This window comes from Hypanus sabinus, chromosome 16 (assembly GCF_030144855.1).
Source record: "Hypanus sabinus isolate sHypSab1 chromosome 16, sHypSab1.hap1, whole genome shotgun sequence".
Lineage (NCBI taxonomy): Eukaryota > Metazoa > Chordata > Chondrichthyes > Myliobatiformes > Dasyatidae > Hypanus > Hypanus sabinus.
Genome location: NC_082721.1, coordinates 2,865,465 through 2,885,490, shown reverse-complemented (window position 1 = coordinate 2,885,490; position 20,026 = coordinate 2,865,465). Strand labels below are relative to the sequence as shown.

The 20,026-nt window shown below is 43.7% G+C and overlaps 1 protein-coding gene across 2 annotated transcripts in view; it reads left to right on the top strand.

Annotated features, from left to right (window-relative positions):
- LOC132405954 (unconventional myosin-If-like) overlaps positions 1-20,026 on the top strand; it is a 158,653-nt gene that overhangs the window by 61,991 nt on the left and 76,636 nt on the right. For both annotated transcript variants that reach the window (XM_059990985.1, XM_059990986.1), the window contains 5 exons: positions 2,108-2,202; positions 5,585-5,672; positions 6,029-6,118; positions 11,454-11,585; positions 13,803-13,937. In XM_059990985.1, the coding sequence (XP_059846968.1) occupies positions 2,108-2,202; positions 5,585-5,672; positions 6,029-6,118; positions 11,454-11,585; positions 13,803-13,937 (540 nt within the window). The remainder of the gene's footprint in view (positions 1-2,107; positions 2,203-5,584; positions 5,673-6,028; positions 6,119-11,453; positions 11,586-13,802; positions 13,938-20,026) is intronic.

The following is a 20,026-nucleotide window of genomic DNA, read 5'->3' as shown; positions in this document are numbered from 1 at the left end:
ATCATCACCGTTGCTCCTGTTTTATCAAACATCAGGTCCTCAAAAGACTTTGTATCATTGAAATCCCTTCTGCCCAGTATCTCTACCTCTCCACTATCACAGACCTCTCCCCTTCCTCTTCCCTTCCACACACATAATTCATCTTCTCACAACTATTCATTTATTTCTCAAGGACTCTACAGTTCCTGTTCTCAGAATTTTGTTTTGTATTTGCACAGTTCTATTTGTTCTACTGTGAATGTCCACAAGAAAATGAATCTCAGGATAGTAGAGTGACATAGAATATATGCATTTTGATGATAGATTTGCTTTCAACATTGAAATTATTTGAGGTTACCTCTGTTTTCACACTGTCAATTGCTATTTGAATTATGTGTGAACCTTTGGGAATAAATTTGTGCAGAGAAGTGTCTAAATTGGATGGAAAGAGTGAGATTGAGAATTTGTGTTGAGAACCATCAGGTGGATTTTAAAATGAAAACAATTACTCTGCAGGAATGCACACAAAATGCTAGACTAATTCAACAGGTCAGGCAGCACCGCTGGAAATGAACAAACAGTCTATGTTTCAAGCCAAAGCACTTCAGCAGAACTGGAAAGGAAGGGAGAAGATGCCAGAATTAGAAAGTAAGGGGATGAGGAAGGAGGTCAAGCAATTAGGTGATAGGTGAAGCCAGATAGGTGTGGTGGGTGGGGGGGGGGGGGGGAGATGAAGTCAGAAGCTGGGTGGTGACTGGTGGAAAAGGTAAAGGGCTGGATAAGAAGGAATGTGATAGGACAGAGAGTGAACCATGAGAGAAAGGAAAGAAAGAGGGGTGCCAGGAAGAGGTGATAGGCAGGTGAGGGGAAGAGATAAAAGGCCAGACTGGGGAATTGAAGAAGAAGGAATGGGGTGGGGAAATAATTACCAGAAACTGGAGAAATCAGTGTTCATGCCACCCGGTTGGAGGTTACCTAGATAGAAGATGAGATGACCATGTTCCTCTGCATGGTCAAAAAGGTTAATTCGCTTGGCTTTGAAGATGAAGTAGTAAATTGGATTTGACTTTGTGGAAGAAGACTGAGTGGTTGTAGATGGTTGCCTCTCTGAAAGGAGGTCTGTGACTACTGGACTATTACACTTTGGGAGGACCAACCAAGGCAGGTCTTACACGGTGAGCGATCAGGGGCTGAGGAGTGCAGTGGAACAGAGTATTCTAGGAATACACATCAATAATTCCTTCCTCTAACAGCCAGCATAAACTTGATGGGCTGAATGATCTCTGTGTCCAATATAGATGTGAAAAAGTTCCATTGTGCCTTTCCCTTTTCCTCCTGTGTGTTCATCCGTTCTTTGTATTTGCACTGTTTGCTGTCTTCTGCACATTGTTTTTTTGCCCATCTTGTGTGGGTTTTTTTAATGTTATTGTTTCTTTGTATTTACTGTGTATGCCTACAAGAAAATGTATCTCATAGTGACATATATGTACTTTGATAATAAGTTTACTTTGAACTTTGAGCTTTTTGGAATTAATTATCCTTCCATTTGAAATGTTTCTGGAAAATTATTGGAAGAATTTTGTTTGATGCTAAGCATTCTTCAGAGGCAGTTTGAAAATGTTTGTATGCCACTTTTTCTATATTTCTGAATTTTATTTATTATTTTTATTTGGAGATACAGTGTGGAATTGGCCCTTCCAACCCTTCAAGTCACCCTCCCTCAGCAACACCCTGACAATCAAAATTTAACCCTAACCCTAATCACAGGACAATTTACAATGACCAATTAACCTACTAACCAGTACATCTTTTGGACTGTGAGAGAAAACTCACACATTCCATGGGGAGGACGTACAGAGAACGCTGGGACTGAACTCAGAACTCTGACATCCTGAGCTGTGATAGCGTCACGCTAACTGCTAAGCTACCAATGCACCCCATTTCCTATCTGCCCTGTCTTCAGGAGACATGCTGGATAGACTTCATACATGCTCTTTGTGTACATTGTAGGTGTAATTCTGACCATCCACGACTATGCTCACTGGCAGACACGCCAGGCAGTCCGTTCCCACTCCCACCACGTTCGGCAATTCCTCCTTTTACTGAGATGGCGTTTCTCTTTCTGCAGGCTCAGTATGAAAATCCTCCACATATTTATGCTCTTACGGACAATATGTACAGGAATATGTTGATCGACGCAGAGAACCAGTGTGTGATCATCAGGTATGGAAAAGAATTGTGTTTACATTTATTTATCTAATGATACAGAGTGGAGTAGGCCCTTCTGGCCCTTTGAGCTAAGCTGCCCCAGCAACCCCTGACGAACCCAATTAATTCTAACCTAATCACCAGACAACTTATAATGACAAATTAACCTACCTGGTATGTCTTTGGACTGCGGGAAGAAACTGGAATGCCTAGAGAATACCCACACATTCCACAAGGAGCACATCTGATTTTATGATCCATCCCATCATATTATTTATTGATCAACAAGTTTCCTTCAAAATAAATATTAGATTATTTCAAGACAGATGGATAAACTTCTGCTGCCTACTATTCATCAACATCATTACGTGCCGTGTTGTATGACGTGAGCAATCATGGATTTTCAGGATCGTGATTGTTTTTGCAAATTGTTATGGTAAGGACCATGATCATTTCCCTTCTCCAGCTCTGTATCCCTTCAGCCAATCATCTTTCCAGCTCTTAACTTCATCCCACCACCCCCCCCCCCCCCGGGTCTTCTCCTATCATTTCGCATTTCCCCCTCCCCCTCCTACTTTCAAATCTCTTAGTATCTTTCTTTTCAGTTAGTCCTGATGAAGGGGCTCGGCCTGAAACGTCAACAGCGCTTCTCCCTATAGATGCTGCCTGGCCTGCTGTGTTCCACCAGCATTTTAGATGATGGAATAGATGGCTTTGTTGCCAAGTTTGCAGATGATACAAAGATTGGTGGAGGGGCAGGTGATGTTGATGAAGCTTGTAGCATGTAGAAGGACTTAGACAGATTAGGAGAATGGGCAAGAAAGTGGCAAATTAAATACAATGTTGGAAAATGCATGGTAATGCACTTTGGTAGTAGAAATAAATGTGCAGACTATTTTCTAAATGGAGAGAAAATCCAAGAATCTGAGATTTAGAGGGACTTGGGAGTCCTTGTGCAGAACATCCTGAAGGTTAACTTGCAGGTTGCGTCAGTAGTGAGGAAGGCAAATGCCATGTTCGCATTCGTTTCATGAGGTCTAGAATACAAGAGCAAGGATGAGATGCTGAGGCTTTACAAGGCACTGCTGAGGACTCACCTTGAGTATTGTGAACAGATTTGGGTCCCTCATCTTAGAAAAGGTCTGTTGGCATTGGAGAGGGTCCAGAGGAGTTTCACAAGGATGGTTCCAGGAATGAAAGGGTTATCATACAAGGAACTCTGGGTCTATACTCACTGGAGTTCAGAAGGATGAGGGGGGATCTCATTGAAACCTTTCGAATATTGAAAGGCCTAGACAGAGTATATGTGGAAAGGATGTTTCCCATGGTAGGAGAGTCTAGGACAAGTGGGCACAGTTTCAGGATAGAGGGGAGCCCTTTCAAAACAGAGATGCAGAGATATTTCTTTAGCTAAAGGGTGGTGAATTTGTGGAATTTGTTGCCACATGCAGCTGTTGTGTCCAGGTCGTTGGGTGTATTTAAGGCAGAGATTGACAGGTTCTTGATTGGATATGGCGTCAGAGGTTAAAAGGAGATGGCTGGCAACTGGGATTGAGGAGGAGATGAAAAAAAAGGATCAGCCATGATTGAATGGCAGAGCAGACTTGATAGGCCAGATGGCCTCATTCTGCTCCTATGTCTTATGGTCTTGAATAGAAAATTCTACAAAAAGTAGCGCATTAGGCCCAGTCCGTCGTGGGTAAGCCGCCCCCACTGTTGAGCATGCCTACACACAGCATTGTCACAGGAAAGCAACATCCGTCATCAGGGACCTGTGGATGGGAGGCAATTGGAAAATGAAAGTGTGGGAATGCAAAGGACAACAGTTGAGAACCACAGGATGGGACATGTGCCTTAGGGTTCCGCCATGTTGGTTTAGGGTGTGGAATTGTTTAATTTCTTATACTTACTTCTTATAGGATAACCTTTCTATGCTTGTAGATCATTTTTGAGTAATCACCTATTACTATTTTCTGTTAATTGTTATATAGCTGACTCTGTATTTTTCAAGAAGTTTCTCAGTTTTCTGCAGCATTTGAACGTTATAGCTAACTGTGATCTTTGGAACGTTGTTATCTCTATTCTGGGTATGAGAGGATCATGGCCTCTTTCTCTTCGTCTCTTTCTTCATCCTTGTAACTTTTAATAAAACGGTCATAACCACCACACTATATACCTCATTCTTGACTTCCAAATAACCTCTGAACCAAGATCACCTGATCCAACAGCGGTATTGCTTGGGATGGGGCAATGGTCTATGGGGGGCTGCAGGAAGCATTCCAGATAAGTAGGAAAGAAGCTTACCTGAAATAGAGGATGCTGGGAGGATCTCCCAGTCTGAGTTCCCTCTGGTTCTCTCAAGGAGTAATGCATGAAGGATAAGTGACATGGGAAAGTAATTGCCCTGTGAAATTTCTTGAGTGACACAAAAAAAAAACAAAATTAGCTTTTTCATGCTGATGGAAACCATTTTCACTTGTTAAATACTGAAAAAAATCCTGTATAAGTTTTACACATGTATTTCACGGGGGGGGGGGGTATCTCCATGGGGTTTTGGAGGCTTAGACCATTGAGTCCTGCCAAGGGTGCTGTGGTAGAATGGGACCTTGGTAGGACAGTGGCCTGCTCGGGGCAAACTGGGTTATCAACTGGGTAAACTCAGGATATTTCAGCTGTTTGTTTTCTGCACTTTTTGGACAACCTCCTGCCACATTTCTGAAGTTTATGAAACAAAATCACTTCCTTTTATTGACCTCAACATACAACATAGAATATTGATTTTATCATCTTGTACACCTCTATTAAGAGGCCCCATGTGTCACTTAGGCACTAAGGGTTCAGGCGACGACTCCTCTATTAAATGACCTCTCAATCTCCCCTCCGAAGAGCAAAACCCTAATTCACTCAACCTATCTTCATGAGATATGCTGTCTGGTCCAGGCAGCATCTTGGTAAATCTCCTCTGCACCCTCTCTAAAGCTTCGACATCCTTCCTATAATGAGGTGACCAGAATTAAACACAATACTCCTAGCAAAAGACTTTGATGGATATTTTTCTAAAATTTTGCAAATTCACTGAAGCATAGCTCTTTTGAGGGTGACAGTTTGAACTTGCTTTGGCTTTGGAAGAGAGGGTTTATAAAGATGAAGATTTGTGTGCAGGAACACCCTTCAGTTTTACACATCATTTTCTGAATCATGTTGAAATAATACACGCTAGAGCTGGCCAATTGTAGTCTGGGAGTGGACAGAGTATTAGGCTGGTATGGCAGAATCATCAGTGGAATTTCCCAATATAGAAGGCCAGATGGGCCAAATGGCCTAATTATGTTCCAATGCCTTGAGTTCTTAATTCTTCTCAATTCCGGGGCCTTGCTTCTCTCATTTTGTCTTTCAGTGGAGAGAGTGGAGCTGGGAAAACCGTGGCAGCAAAATACATCATGGGTTACATCTCCAAGGTGTCAGGCGGAGGATCAAAGGTTCAGGTAATGATGTAATGTGGAACTTACAGGAGGGTCATCAGTGTACATCTGGAGAAGAAAGAGAGAGAGGTCAGTTCCTGTAGAATTGGACACTCTCTGTCTCGGTGGTGGGACAACCCTGTCTCCATGAGACACTGGAACCCACCACATGTATATGGAGTTTTAAAGGCAAAGGTGGTCACACCAACTATTGATTTGAGTTGATTTTTTTTTACTGTTTACTGCTCTTTATAGTAAACTCTTTAATAGTTAGAAACTTTTCATTTCATTATTTTTGAAGGTATCCTCACTTTCTGGACGTTTTTTACATGTGCCTAAGACTTTGTCACAGTACTATATATATTTTTTTTTGTTTTTAGCATGTTAAGGATATCATCCTACAATCGAACCCTCTGCTCGAAGCCTTTGGAAATGCCAAGACTGTGCGGAACAATAATTCCAGCCGATTTGTAAGTTACTCCCTGGCAGATGTGTCTGCTGTGTGAGCTGTACTCTCATGTGTTACCATAGTGAATGAGCTGTTTGTGGCCACAGGGGTTTGTAAATAAAATAAGAGGTAAATTCCAGGGGTACCTTCCTCTGTCATTTGTTTATCAGCAGCTTTGGCCGTCTGCTGAAAGGTTTGGAAATCAAGCTAAAGGGTAGTACAGTGCAGAAGCAAACCCTTCTGCTCATCTCGACTATAAGGCTCTTGAACCAGAGGAGATGGGAAATTCAGCCATAGGGTGGTATAGCATAGAAACAGATTCTTCTGCCCTTCTCAACCATCAGGCTCTTGTACAGGCTCGTGTCCCTTTTAAATCTTAAACTCAGGAGATTCCGCAGATGTTGGAAATCCAGAACAACACACACAAAGTGCTGCAGGAACTCAGCAGGTCAGGCAGCATCTATGAAGAGGAATAAACAAAGCCCAAAGTAAATATATTATCAAAGTACATATGTGTCACCATATACAACCCTGAGATTCATTTTCTTGTGGACAAACTCGATAAATCCATAGAATAATAACTAAGAACAAAAATCAATGAAAGACTGCCCAACTAGGTGTTTAACCAAAGTGCAGAAGACAACAATCTGTGCCAATAGAAAAAGAAACAATAATAATAATAATAATAATTAATAAATAAGCAATAAATAGTGAGGAAATTAGATGAAGAGTCCTTGAAGGTGAGTCCATAGATTGTGGGAACATTTCAATAACAGGGCAAGTGAAGTTGAGTGAAGTTATCCCCTTTGGTCCAAGAGCCTGATGGTTGCAGGGTAATATCTGTTCTTGAACCTGGAGGTGTGGGTCCTGAGGCTCCTGTACCTCCTTGCTAAAGGCAGCTGTGAGAAGAGACCGTGGCCTGGGTGGTGAGGGACCTTGATGATGGGTGCTGCTTTTCTCTGATAGTGTTTCATTTAGGTCAAGACCTTTCACCAGGATTTTTAAGTCTGCCACCTCTTGCTTTAAACCTGTGCCCTCTCATTTTCAATTCCACTACCCTTAGGAAAAGACTTTGATGATTTACCTCGTGATTTTTTTAAATATCTGTAAATGCCACCCCTCAGTCTCCTACTCTCCAGGAATAGAAATCTCCTCACATCCAGCTTGTACTTGTATCTCAAACTTTCTGGTCCTGGTAATACCCAGTAAATCTCTTTGCACCCTCTCCAGTTTATAGACATCCTTTCATAGCAGGGTGACCAAAACGGGATATAGTACTCCATATGTGGCCTTACCAATAACTTAGAGTTACAACAAGACGGTCCAACTCTGCATTCAGCATTCCGACTGGAGAAGGGACTCGAGCAAAATGCTTTCTTCACTGCCCTGCCTTCTGCTGTTGTCAGCACCAGGGAACACTGTCCATGCACACTGGGTCCCTCTGTTCCACAACACTCTCCAGGATACTATCACTTGGTGTTGGTTGAGTCCTCCGTTGGTCAGCGTTGAATATGGATGTTGTGTCCTAACTGACTAGATACACAAGCCTGGCAGTACAATATGGAGAGCAAATTGTTGCCCATGCAGCCAACTGTTCCTCTCCACACATCTGATAAACCCAAAAGAATGACAGAGACTGACACAGTTTGACACCAGCAGGATCACAGGAGCTCCCAGTCAGCACTGAACACAACATAGGACTGCTTTAAGGACTCCAGCTCCAGATCTTTCCCTCAGTGTTTGCTCAGGATGCCTTCCCCATGAGTGAGTGTAGCCGCAAGGCAGCAGAGGTTTGAGATCAGAGTTTTCTTTCTCCTAGATGAGCTGCCAACCACGGCTGATGACCCCAGTTTGCCCAAAATGACTGGTTTTGAGACTCCAGAAGCCTACCTTTGTCCCTTCTTCTGTCAGTAGAAACACTTCTGCTGGGCTTGGTAGCTAAGCCATACATGAAGACCAGGAGCTGGACTTGGTTCTCAGTTATTTGAGATGTACACCATTGGAAACATTTAATAGGTAGTGGCAGCTTATCTCCACTAACTCACCCCTGGCTATGATAATCTTAAGGAACTTGGTATTGATATTGGTTTATTATTGTCACAAGTACTGAGATACAGTACAGTATAGTGAAAATCCTGTCCTGCATACTGTTCATACAGATCAGATTATTACATAGAACATTGAGGTAGAACAAGATAAAAAAAAACAATGCAGGATGAAGTGTAAGAGCAGCAGAGAAAGTGCAGTACAGGAAAACAATAAAGTACAAGATTATGACAAGGTGGATCGTAAGGCCAAGAGTCCATCTTATCATAGAAGTGATCCATTCAAGAGTCTGATGTACTAATGAGAAGTCCTGCCTTGATTTGTCTTTCCAAGATGCAACACCTTGTATATCTGAATTGATTAAAATAATCCTATGGAAATTCAGAGCTATTCACAAAACTTTCAGCCTCTGGTTAAAATTCAGAAAAGTAGTCAGCTAGGCTGCTGGTACATGTAACTTCCTAGTAAATTAAAATGAACCTGTGCTGTTAACAAACAGAGATAGGCAGTGTGATGTTGAAGTTAGTGATAATGTTAAACTAACTATATCCAAAAATTACTGTAGTGTTCTGGTTGGCTGTGCTGTGGGCTAATGCACCCACTAACTTACTGCCCACCCTACTGCACGCAAGCCCCCACCCACCCTTTGATAAAACAGAAAATTAATTACTTACTGAAGTACATCATCCTACTGGGGCACATACCACTGTAACAGATTGCCAGAGTCTGCAGTCTTAGATCATAAGATATAAGAACTGAGTTAGGCCACTCAGCCCATCAAGCACGCTCTGCCATTCCACCAAGGCCGATCTATTATCCCTCCCAACCCCATTCTCCTGCCTTTTCACGATAACCTTTGACGGCTTGACTAATCAAGAACCTATCAACCTCCACTTTAATTATATCCAAAGACAGCCTCCACAGCCATCTGTGGCAATGAATTCCACAGATTCACCACCCTCTTTCTAAAGAAATTCCTCCTCATTTCTGTTCAAAATGGGCACCCCTCTATTCTGAGGCTGTACCCTCTGGTCCTAGACTCCCCCACTATAAGAACATCCTCTTTACGTCTACTCTGTCTAGGTCTTTCAATATTCGGTAGGTTTCAATGAGATCCCCTGTCGTTCTTCTAAATTCCAGAGAGAACAAGCCCAGAGCTATCAAATGTTTCTCATACATTATACCTTTCATTCCTGGAATCATTCAATGCCAAAATATCTTTTCTTAGATAAAGGGCCCAAATCTGCTCACAATACTCCTCGTGCAGTCTGACCATTGCCTTATAAAGTCTCGGCATCACATCTTTGCTCTTATATTCTAGCCCTTTTGAAATGAATGCTAACATTGCATTTGCCTTCCTCACCACCAACTCTACTTGCAAGTTAACCTTTAGGGGATCTTGCTCAAGGACTCCAAAGTCACTTTCTTACCTCTGATTTTTCAATTTTTTTGCTATTCAGAAAATTGTCTACGCCTCTATTCCTTCCACCAAAGTGCATGACCATACACTTCCCTACACTCTATTCCATCTGTCATTTCTTTGCCCATTCTCCTAATCTATAGGTCCTTCTGCAGATTCTCTACTTCCTCAAAACTACCTGCTTCTCCCCCTATTTTTATATAATCTGCAAACAGCCACAAAGCCAACAATTCCAACATCCAAATCATTGACGTATAACGTGAAAAGAAGTGGTCCCAATACCAACCCCATCATCGCCAGCCATCCAGAATAGACCACCTTTATTCCATCTCTTTGCCTCCTGCCAATCAGCCCCTGCTTTGTCCATGCTAGTATCTCTCCTGTAACACCATGGGCTCTTATCTTGTTAAGCAACTTCATGTGCAGCACCTTGTCAAAGACCTTCTGAAAATCCAAGTAAACAACATCCATTAACCTTCCTTTATCTATCCTGCCTGTTATTTCCTCAAAGAATTCCAACAGATTATCAATTTTGACCACTATTTCTATGTCCCCATTGTTCCCACTCCAGCCTCATTTTGCAGTGGTCCAATATACACTTTCACCTCTCTTTTACTCTTCATATATCTGAAAAATCTTCTGGTATCCTTTTTGATATTTTTGGCTAGCTTACTTTCATATTTCATATTTTCTCTCTTTATGGTTTTTTTAGTTGCCTTTTGGATTTTGAAAGCTCCCACTTTTCTAACTTGCAACTATTTTTTGCTATATTCTATGCCCTCTCTTTTCTGTTTCTGCTACCTTTGACTTCCCTTCTCAGCCACGTTGTCTCATCCTCCCTTTAGAATACTTCATCATCTTTGTGATGTATCTATCCTGTGCCTTCCGAATTGCCACCAGAAACTCCAGCCATTGCTGTTCTGCTGTCATCCCTGCTAGTATCCCTTCAATCAACTTCAGCCTGCTCCACATGCCTCTGAAATTCCCTTTATTCCACTGTAATATTGATATATCTGACTTTATCTTCTCCCTCTCAAACTGCAGGGTGAATTCTAACATATTATGATCACTGTCTCCCAAGAGTTCATTTACCTTCGGCTTCCGAATCAAATCTGGTTCATTGGACAACACCAATGCAGTATTGCCTTTCCCCTAATGGGCTCAACCACAAGCTGCTCTGAAATGCCATTTCATAGGCATTCTACAAATTCTGTCTCTCGGGATCCAGCCTGAACCTGATTTTCTTAGGCCAGTCTTTCAAGTTTTCCCAGGTGTAGTCCATCTTCTTGGTACCTTTCCCTGTCTAGGAGTGAGCACTTTTGAGCTTCAGTGGTGTTTCTGTAGCACCAGATTTTTAGCTAGCCCCTTGTCCAACCCTCCTCCTTTTGCAACCGGGTTTGTCACAATCCATGGTGGTTTTAAAACGGAATTTGCTAAACAGTTGTATTTATTTATTTATTTATTTATTTAGAGATACAGTGTAAAATAGACCCTTCCAGCCCAATGAACCATTACACCCACCTACTTAACCCTAACCCCCTCACAAGACAATTTACAATGACCAATTAACCTACTAATCAGTATGTCTTTGGACTGTGGGAGGAAACCGGAGCACCTGGAGGAAACCCATATGGTCATGGAGAGAACGTAGAAACTCCTTACAGATGATGCTGGAATTGAACTCCAAACTCCGAAAAGCTGAGCTGTAGTAGTGTTGGGCTAATGGCTATGATACTGTGGTGCGCGATCTGTGGTCAAAATAATAAAATAACATTTTTTTAAGGCATCGTTATACAAACAGTACATGTATGTGTATGTGCATATGTACACATATGAACTGGCCTGTACCGTGTTTAAATCCTATGTACATTTTTACGTTTGTTTTCCTTAGGGGAAATATGTCGAGATACAGTTCAGCCGTGGTGGTGAACCAGATGGAGGCAAAATCTCAAATTTTCTTCTGGAGAAATCACGAGTTGTTAATCAGAACGAGAATGAGAGAAACTTCCACATTTTCTATCAGGTACCTTCACTTCCTCACAGATCAAAAATGCAAGCACATCCTGCTCTGTGTCAGAGAACACGCAAGGTTGTGGTTATACAGAGATAACAGAAATATGAGGAACACACACAAAATGCTGGAGGAGCACAGCAGGACAGGCAGTGTGCTTCAAGAGGAATAAATTTCGAGTTTCGGACCAAGACTCTTCATCAGGATCAGGTCCTGAGGAGGGAGTTCCTGTAACATTGCCTGAAAACTGCAGTGCAGTAATTCAATCCTGACCTTGGCTGCTGTCTGTGTGGAGTTTGCATGTTCTCCCTGTGTCTGCATGGGTTTCCCCCACATCCTCCTGTTTTCTCCCTCATTCCAATTAAATGGAGGGGTTGGTAGGTTTTTGGCCACTCTACACTATTGAAGGAAATGGCCAGTTGATATCATTTGATCTTCCTCTTATCTTCACCCTCAACTAGATTACCCATCATTTACCAGCTCTCGCCCAGCACCACCCCCTCACCCCTTTATACTGGCTAGATCCGCTCTACTCTCTGCTCTCTAGGTGAACAATTTTAACCTAAAATGTCAACTGCCCATTTCCCTCCACAGGTGTTGCCCAAAAAACAGAGATTCTTCAGCCATCTATCTGCTGCTCATTTTTTTACCTCCCCCCTCTGTTTTCCATAGGGATCACACCCTCCATGATTCCCTTGTCTATTCGTCCCTGCCCACTAATTTCTCTCCCGGCACTTATCCCTGCAGCAGGTGCAGTAATTCCAGGTGAGACAATGCATCATCCGTGAATCTGTTGGTCTTGTCTATTGTGTCCGGTGCTCCCAATGCAGCCTCCTCTACATGGGTAAGACCTGAAATAGGTTGGGGAACTGCTTTGTCAAGTACCTTCGCTCCATCTGTAAAGGGCACTATTTCCCAGTTGTCAACCCATTAAGTCTTATCCCTATTCCCATTTTGACATGTTGGTCCATGGCTTCCTTTTCTGCCATGATGAGGCCACTTTCAGGTTGGAAGAGTAATGCCTCATGTCCCATCTAGTTAGCCTCCAACCTGCTGATGGACTTCGATTTTATTTATTATTATTTATTGGATTTCTCCAAATTCCAATAATTTCTCTGCCTTCCCACTTTCACTCTGACCCCTCTTTTACCTCTTCTCCTCCCCCGATGCCGCTCCTCCTTCCCTTTCTCCCATGGTCCACTCTCCTCTCCTACAGCTTCTTTCTTTTCCAGCCCTTTGCCTTTTCCAGCTTCTCACTTCATCCGCCCCCCCCCCCCACCACCCAGCTCACCTGACTTCACCTGGCATGTCCTCCTTCACCTCCCCCGCCTTCTTATTCTGGCTTCTTCCCCCTTCCTTTCCAGTCCTGATGAAGGGTCTCACCTGAAACGTTGACTGTTTGTTCACTTCCAAGGACACCGCCTGACCTGCGGAGCTCAGTTCCTCCAGCATTTTGTGTGTGTTGCTCATTTCTTTGAGTGTTCTGATTGTAGTGCTGTATTGTCAGTTGTGTGTTGATCATGTGACTGTAATAACCTGTCACGATGGATTCAGTCCAACAGAAGCCCTCCATTGGTCATACTCAACCATGGATATGGTGTCCCAGCAGTCATTCACAAGTCAGTATACATTTCCAGGGCAGTACGATGTATGATGTACGATGTACGATGCACTTGCCCATGTAGTAGATTCCCCCTCTCCATACAGCTGATGATTCTAAAGGAATAGCAGAAACTGATACAGTTTGGCACTTGAGGCATTGCAGGAGGTGCCAGTCAGCACTGAACTCAATGTAGGACTGCCTTAGAGATTCCAGCTCCAGAGAATTTTCCCTCGGGGTTTACTCCCGAAGCCTTTCTCGTGAGTGGGTATAGCCGCAAGGCAGTGGAGGTTTGAAATCAGTTTTCCTTCTCTTAGATGAGCTGCCAGCCATGGCTGACAAGCCTCATCTGCCTAAAGTGACTGGTTTTAAGGCACCAGTGTCCCACCTTTGCCCCTTCTCCTGTCAGTAGAAACGGTTCCACCAGGCTTCATAGCTAAGCCACACGTGAAGGCCAGGAGCTGGACCTGGTTGTCAGAGGATATCTAAGATGCCAGTCATTGGGAGCATTTAGTCAATCGTATGAGCTTATCTCCACCATCCCCCATCCCCCATACCCCTATCCCCAGCTATAACAACATGAAGGAGCCTCCGGCAGAGAATCTGAGGTTCACTCTTTCCTCAAACAGCTTCTGGAAGGTGCATCCCGAGAGCAAATGGAAAACTTGGGCATTGCTGATCCCACATACTACTTTTACCTAAACCAGTCGGGCACCTACAAGGTGGATGGAACAGACGACAAGAAAGACTTCACCGAAACAATGGTAAGCATCTGTAATGGTTAGTTGTGGTTTGAACTGAGCAGCATCATTCACTCCAGAATATACTGTATCTACATATGTTAAAGTTGTACAATTAGTTAACAGCTGATGGCTGTCCATCATATCCAACAATGACAGGAGACCTGAGTGAGAGAGACTTTTTAAAGTGAAAAAGTTGTTGCACTGGGGCAGTTCCACTATCTCAACCTCGGAAGTCTGTATCCAGTGGTACGAGTAGTAATCGTCACAAAGTGGGGGCTTCCATGGTTCCACGAAGTATTGCAGAACCACCTCCCACCTCCCTGGCCATTGCAGAACCACCTCCCACCTCCCTGGCCATTGCAGAATCACCTTCCACCTTCCTGGCCATTGCTGAACCACCTCCCACCTTCCTGGCCATTGCAGAATCACCTCCCACCTCCCTGGCAATGGCAGAATCACCTCCCACCTCCCTAGCCATTGCAGAATCACCTCCCACCTTCCTGGCCATTGCAGAATCACCTCCCACCTTCCTGGCCATTGGATCTCACTGTTGATCTCATCCACCCAGTGCTGGCTTCACATGCAGGGACAGGCATGTCCCTATCTCACCTGGCTAAGAGGCCCACAGGCTACCCTCGCTTGATTTGGCCTGGCTGTCGAAGCGATGAACTAGGGTGTGGCCACTGTCACGTGCAAACAGCTACTCAGAGCCACAGGTGAGAGCTGAGTGTCTGGTGGGGCCCAAAGGTAAGTGAGCTGCCCCAGAATGGACACGACAAGCTCCTTCACCGGAGATTACACCCTTCCTGGACACCTCTGTCATAAGATGTGCCCAGTCTTCACATGTCCCATCAACTGCTCCTCCTCAGCAAACACATTGCTGTTTTACATCACCATGTGACCCATTGAGATCCCAGTAACAATGTCCAACTACTTCTACTGAGGTACCATGGAGAACTGGTTATGTAACGATCCGGTATGAAGGGGCCACCTCACAGGATCAGAGAAAGCTGCAAAACATTGTAAAGTCAGGCAGCTCCATCATGGGCAGAAACCTCCCCGTATCGAGAACACCTTTAAAAGGCAATGCCTCAGAAAGGGGGCATCCATCATTGAGGACTCCCGTCGCCCAGGACATGCCCTCTTCTCATCAGGGAGGAGGTACAGGAGCCTGAAGACACACAGTCAATGTTTCAGGAACAGCTTCTCCCCTCTGCCATCAGATTTCTGAATGGACAATTATCCATGAACACCGCCTCATTATTTCTTCTTTTCCTCTCTTTCCCACTACTTATTTAATTACCTATATTTCTTGTTGTAATTTATAGTTTTTTAATTATATATTGCAATGTACTGCTGCCACAAATTCCATGATATTTGCCAGTGATATTAAACCTGTTTCTGATTCTGAGATCAGACAGGTTAATGTTTCACTTGTGAAGATTGGTTGAGTTCTTCGATCTTCTTCGCAGGTGCTGACTGATTTTCTGAGTTTTATTTCAACATGGAGCTTTTTCTTACATTTGCAACATTTTTTATCATAATTTAAGAAATTATGAAGGAAGGTTGAATGGTTCAGCGCCTTGAACCTGTTCAACACTCAATTAGATCATTGCAATCTCACACATTAACACCAGGCACTCACTTTGTTCCATAACTCTTCTCTACACTCAATTAACAGCTAAAGTTCCACAGCATTTAACCGACTATCTTAAACAGTTCCTGGGGGAGAGGTTTCCAGACTTACGGCAGGGTTAAAGAAGGAAATGCTGTCTGCTTTCACCAGGAAGGATTTAGCTCTAAATCTTTCTTCTGCACTGGACTGTCCTATCAGAGACTCCAAATGAAGAACATTAAGTTCAAGATCAGTTTATTACCATTCAACCATACACGTGTATACCTCCAAACAAAACAGTGCTTTTCTGGACCAAGTACAAATAACTCACACATAACACATAAGTAATTTCTCCACGAATAACTAAACAGATACTAAGGTGCATTTACAACACAAGTTAAAAAGTAAACAGTATAATGCTACTTGCACCTCATATGCGAAGAGACCAGGGTGTCAGCAAGGAATTCAGTAGTCTTATGAACTGGGGGAAGAAGCTGTTTCCCATCCTAACAGTTATTGTCACAGAGTCATAGAACACCATAGCACAGAAACAGGCCCTTTGGCCCATCTAGTCTGTGCCAAGCTATTAATCTGGCAAGTTCCACTGAAATGCACCCAGATCAGAGACCTCCATACCCCTCCCACATACCTATCCAAATTCCTCTTAAATGTTGAACATGAACCTGCGTCCACCACTTTCACTAGCAGCTCATTCCACATTCTCCACCTTCTGAGTGAAGAAGTTTCCCCTCATGTTTACCTTATACATTTCACTTTTCAGCCATAGCCCATGACCTCTTGCTCTAGTCCCACCCAACCTCAGTGGAAAAAACCTGCTTGCACTTACTATATCTATACCCCTCATAATTGTGTATATCCCTATCAAATCTCCTCTTAATCTTCTATTTTCCAGGGAATAAAGTCCTAACCCAGTTAAGCTTTTCTTATAACTCAGGTCTCCAATCACAGCAACATCCTTGTAAATTTTCTCTGTACTCTTTCAATCATGTTTACATCTTTTCTGTAGGTAGATGACCAAAACTGTACATAAAAATACTCCAAATTAGGCCTCACCAACATCTTATACAACTTCAACTTAACATCCCAACTCCTGTGTACAAGATGATGAGAGGCATTGATCATGTGGATAGTCAGAGGCTTTTTCCCAGGGCTGAAATGGTTGCCACAGGAGGACACAGGTTTAAGGTGCTGAGGACTAGGTACAGAGGAGATGTCATGGGGTAAGTTTTTTACTCAGAGAGTGGTGAGTGCGTAGAATGGGCTGCCAGCAATGGTGGTGGAGGCAGATACAATAGGGTCTTTTAAGAGACTTTTGGATAGGTACATGGAGCTTAGAAAAACAGAGGGCTTTGGGTAACCCTAGTAATTTCTAAGGTAGGGACATGTTCGGAACAACTTTGTGGGCCTAAAGGTCTGTATTGTGTTGTAGGTTTTCTATGTTTCTATGTTTCCTGTACTCAGTACTATGCCTTATGAAGGCTAATGTGCCAAAAGCTTTCTTTATGACCCAATCTACCTGTAATTCCACTTTCAAGGAATTCTGGATCTGTATTCCTACCCTCCTGCAACCAAGTCTCACTAATGGCTACAGTATCATAATTCCACATGCTGACCCATGCGCTGAGCTCATCCACCTTTCCCACAACGCTCCTTGCATTGAAGTATACTCAGCTCAGGACACACCATACCATGTTCAGTCTTTCGATCCCTGACTTTGTCTGAGGTCTTAACAACATCTTTCTACACAACCACTCCACTATCTGCTCTGGCACTCTGGTTCCCACTGCCCCTGTAACTGTACTTTAACCACCCTGCCATGCAGCACCAGCAAACCTTCCCACTAGGATATTAGCCCCCTCCAGTTCAGGTCAATTGAATTGAATTGACTTTATTACTTAAATCCTTCAAATACATGAGGAGTAAAAATGTTTATGTTACATTTCTGTTCAAGTGTGCAATGTGTAATTTATAGTAATTTATAATAAATATTATGTACAACAGGAGAATCAATAGAATCAATAGAAATACAATAGCGTCAGCATGAATTAATCAGTCTGATGGCCTGGTGGAAGAAGCTGTTCCGGAGCCTGTTGGTCCTGGCTTTTATGCTGCGGTACCACTTCCCAGATGGTAGCAACTGGAACAGTTTGTGGTTGGGGTGACTCGGGCCTTTTTTACACACCTGCCTTCATAAATGTTCCTGAATAGTGGGAAGTTCACATCTACAGATGCACTGGGCTGTCCGCACCACTCTCTGCACGGTCCTGCAATTGAGGGGAGTACAGTTCCCATACCAGGCAGTGTTGCAGCCAGTCAGGATATTCTCAGTTGTACCCCTGTAGAAAGTTCTTAGGATTTGGGGATCCATATCAAACTTCTTCAACCGTCTGAGGTGAAAGAGTCGCTGTTGTGCTATTTTCACCACACAGCCGGTGTGTACAGACCACGTGAGATCCTCAGTGATGTTTATGTCAAGGAACTTAAAGCTGTTCACCCTCTCAACCCCAGATCCATTGATGTCAAATGGGGTGAGCCTGGCTCCATTCCTCCTGTAGTCCAGAACCAGCTCCTTTGATTTTGCTAAATTGAGGGAGAAGCTTTTTTCTTGACACCACTGTGTCGGGGTCATGACTTCCTCTCTGTAGGTTCCTCATTATTATTTGAGATTAGACCAATCAGTGTAGTGTCATCAGCAAATTTAATGAGCAGATTGGAGCTGTGGGTGGTGATACAGTCATGGGTGTACAGAGCGTAAAGGAGAGGGCTTAGTACACAGCCCTGAGGGGGACCTGTGTTGAGGGTCAAAGGGGCAGAGGTGAGGGAGCCCACTCTTACCACCTGCCGGTGATCTGACAGAAAGTCCAGGATCCAGCTGCACAAGGCAGGGTGAAGGCCGAGGTCTCTGAGCTTCTTGTTGAGCCTGGAGGTAGTTATGGTGTTGAATGCTGAACTGTTCCTTCTGTAAGGGTCCCATCTTCCCTGGAAGAGAGCCAAATGTTCCAAGAATCTGAAGTCCTCCCTCCTGCACCATCTCCTTGGCCACACATTAAAACTGTATGTTCTTCCTATTTCTGACCTCACTAGCACATGGCACGCATAGCAGTCCTGAGATCACAACCCTGTTCTTTAACTTAGTACCTAGCTCCCTGAACTCTGCTTGCAGGATCTCCTCACTCCCTCCTACCCATGTCTTTGGTACTGATGTTGACCAAGACTTCCGGCTGCTCACCCTCCCTCAAGAACACTGAGGATTCGATTTGAGATGACCTTGACCCTTGCACCACTGGAAACAACATTCTATCTAGGAGTCTCATTGTCATCCACAGAACCTCCTTTCTGTTCCCCTAGTGAAAGACTCCCCTCACTGTAGCTGACCACTTCTCCCCCTTCCCTTCTGAGTCGCAGAGTCAAATTCAGTGCTGGAGACCTGACTGCTGTACTAGGTCATCACTCCCAGCAGTAGTTAAAGTGGTATACCTAATGTCGAGAGGAATGGCTACACAGGTACTGTGTAATGTTTGCATACCCACTTCCCCTCCTGACAATTACCCAGTTACCTGTGTGCTACTACCTCCCTGTATGTCCTGCCTATCAGCCCCTCAGCTTCCCAGATGATCTGGAGTTCATCCAGTTCCAACTCCAACTCTTTAACATGGTCTGTTAGAAGCTGCAGTTGGATGCACTTCTCACAGGTGTAGTCATCGGGGTCACTGCCTTCACACATCCCACAACAGGAGCATTCCACTATCCCACCTGGCATCCCCACTGCCCTGAATGTGCAATAAATCAGAAAGAAAGAATAAATAACAAAAGAAAATGTACCAATGGCCTATATTTCTCCTCGCCAAAGCCTCAATGAGCTAGCACTATGGTGTCTCCTGCCTGATGGTAGGGGTTCAAACAGATTGTTGAATGGGTGGGAGAGAGGAGTGCAGGAGTGCAGCACTCCTGATAAATATCTCTAATGATGGAAGAGAGACCCCGATGGTCGTCCAAGCAGTGTTCGCAATCCTTTGTCGGGATGCGGTCAGATGCTTTGAAACTCCTGTACCAGATGGTGATGCAGCTGGTCCAGACACTCTCAATGGTGCTCTGGTAAAAGTTGGTTAAATTGGAGGAGTAGGGGAGATTCACTTGGCTCAGTCTCTTCGGGAAATGGAAATGCTGCTGTTCTCCTAATCATCCTGAAATTTGTTTTCATGTTCCTTCAACTTTTGCAGGCTTGCAATCCAATTCTTTGCAGTGTGCTCTCAGAGTTTAACATTTCACATTTTCTGTCCCTGAGCTGACCCAGAATGGAGCATGCCACTCACAATGAGCTCCCTCCAGATCCCTGAGCAGCTGTAACTTAATTTCTATGTCTTTATATTCTGACCACTTGAGAGTGCCAGGATTATGTTAGCCTTTTTAATCTTTCATTGTACAGCTTCACAGGCTTTTAGTGGTTTCTGTACTTAGTCTCTGAGATAACTCA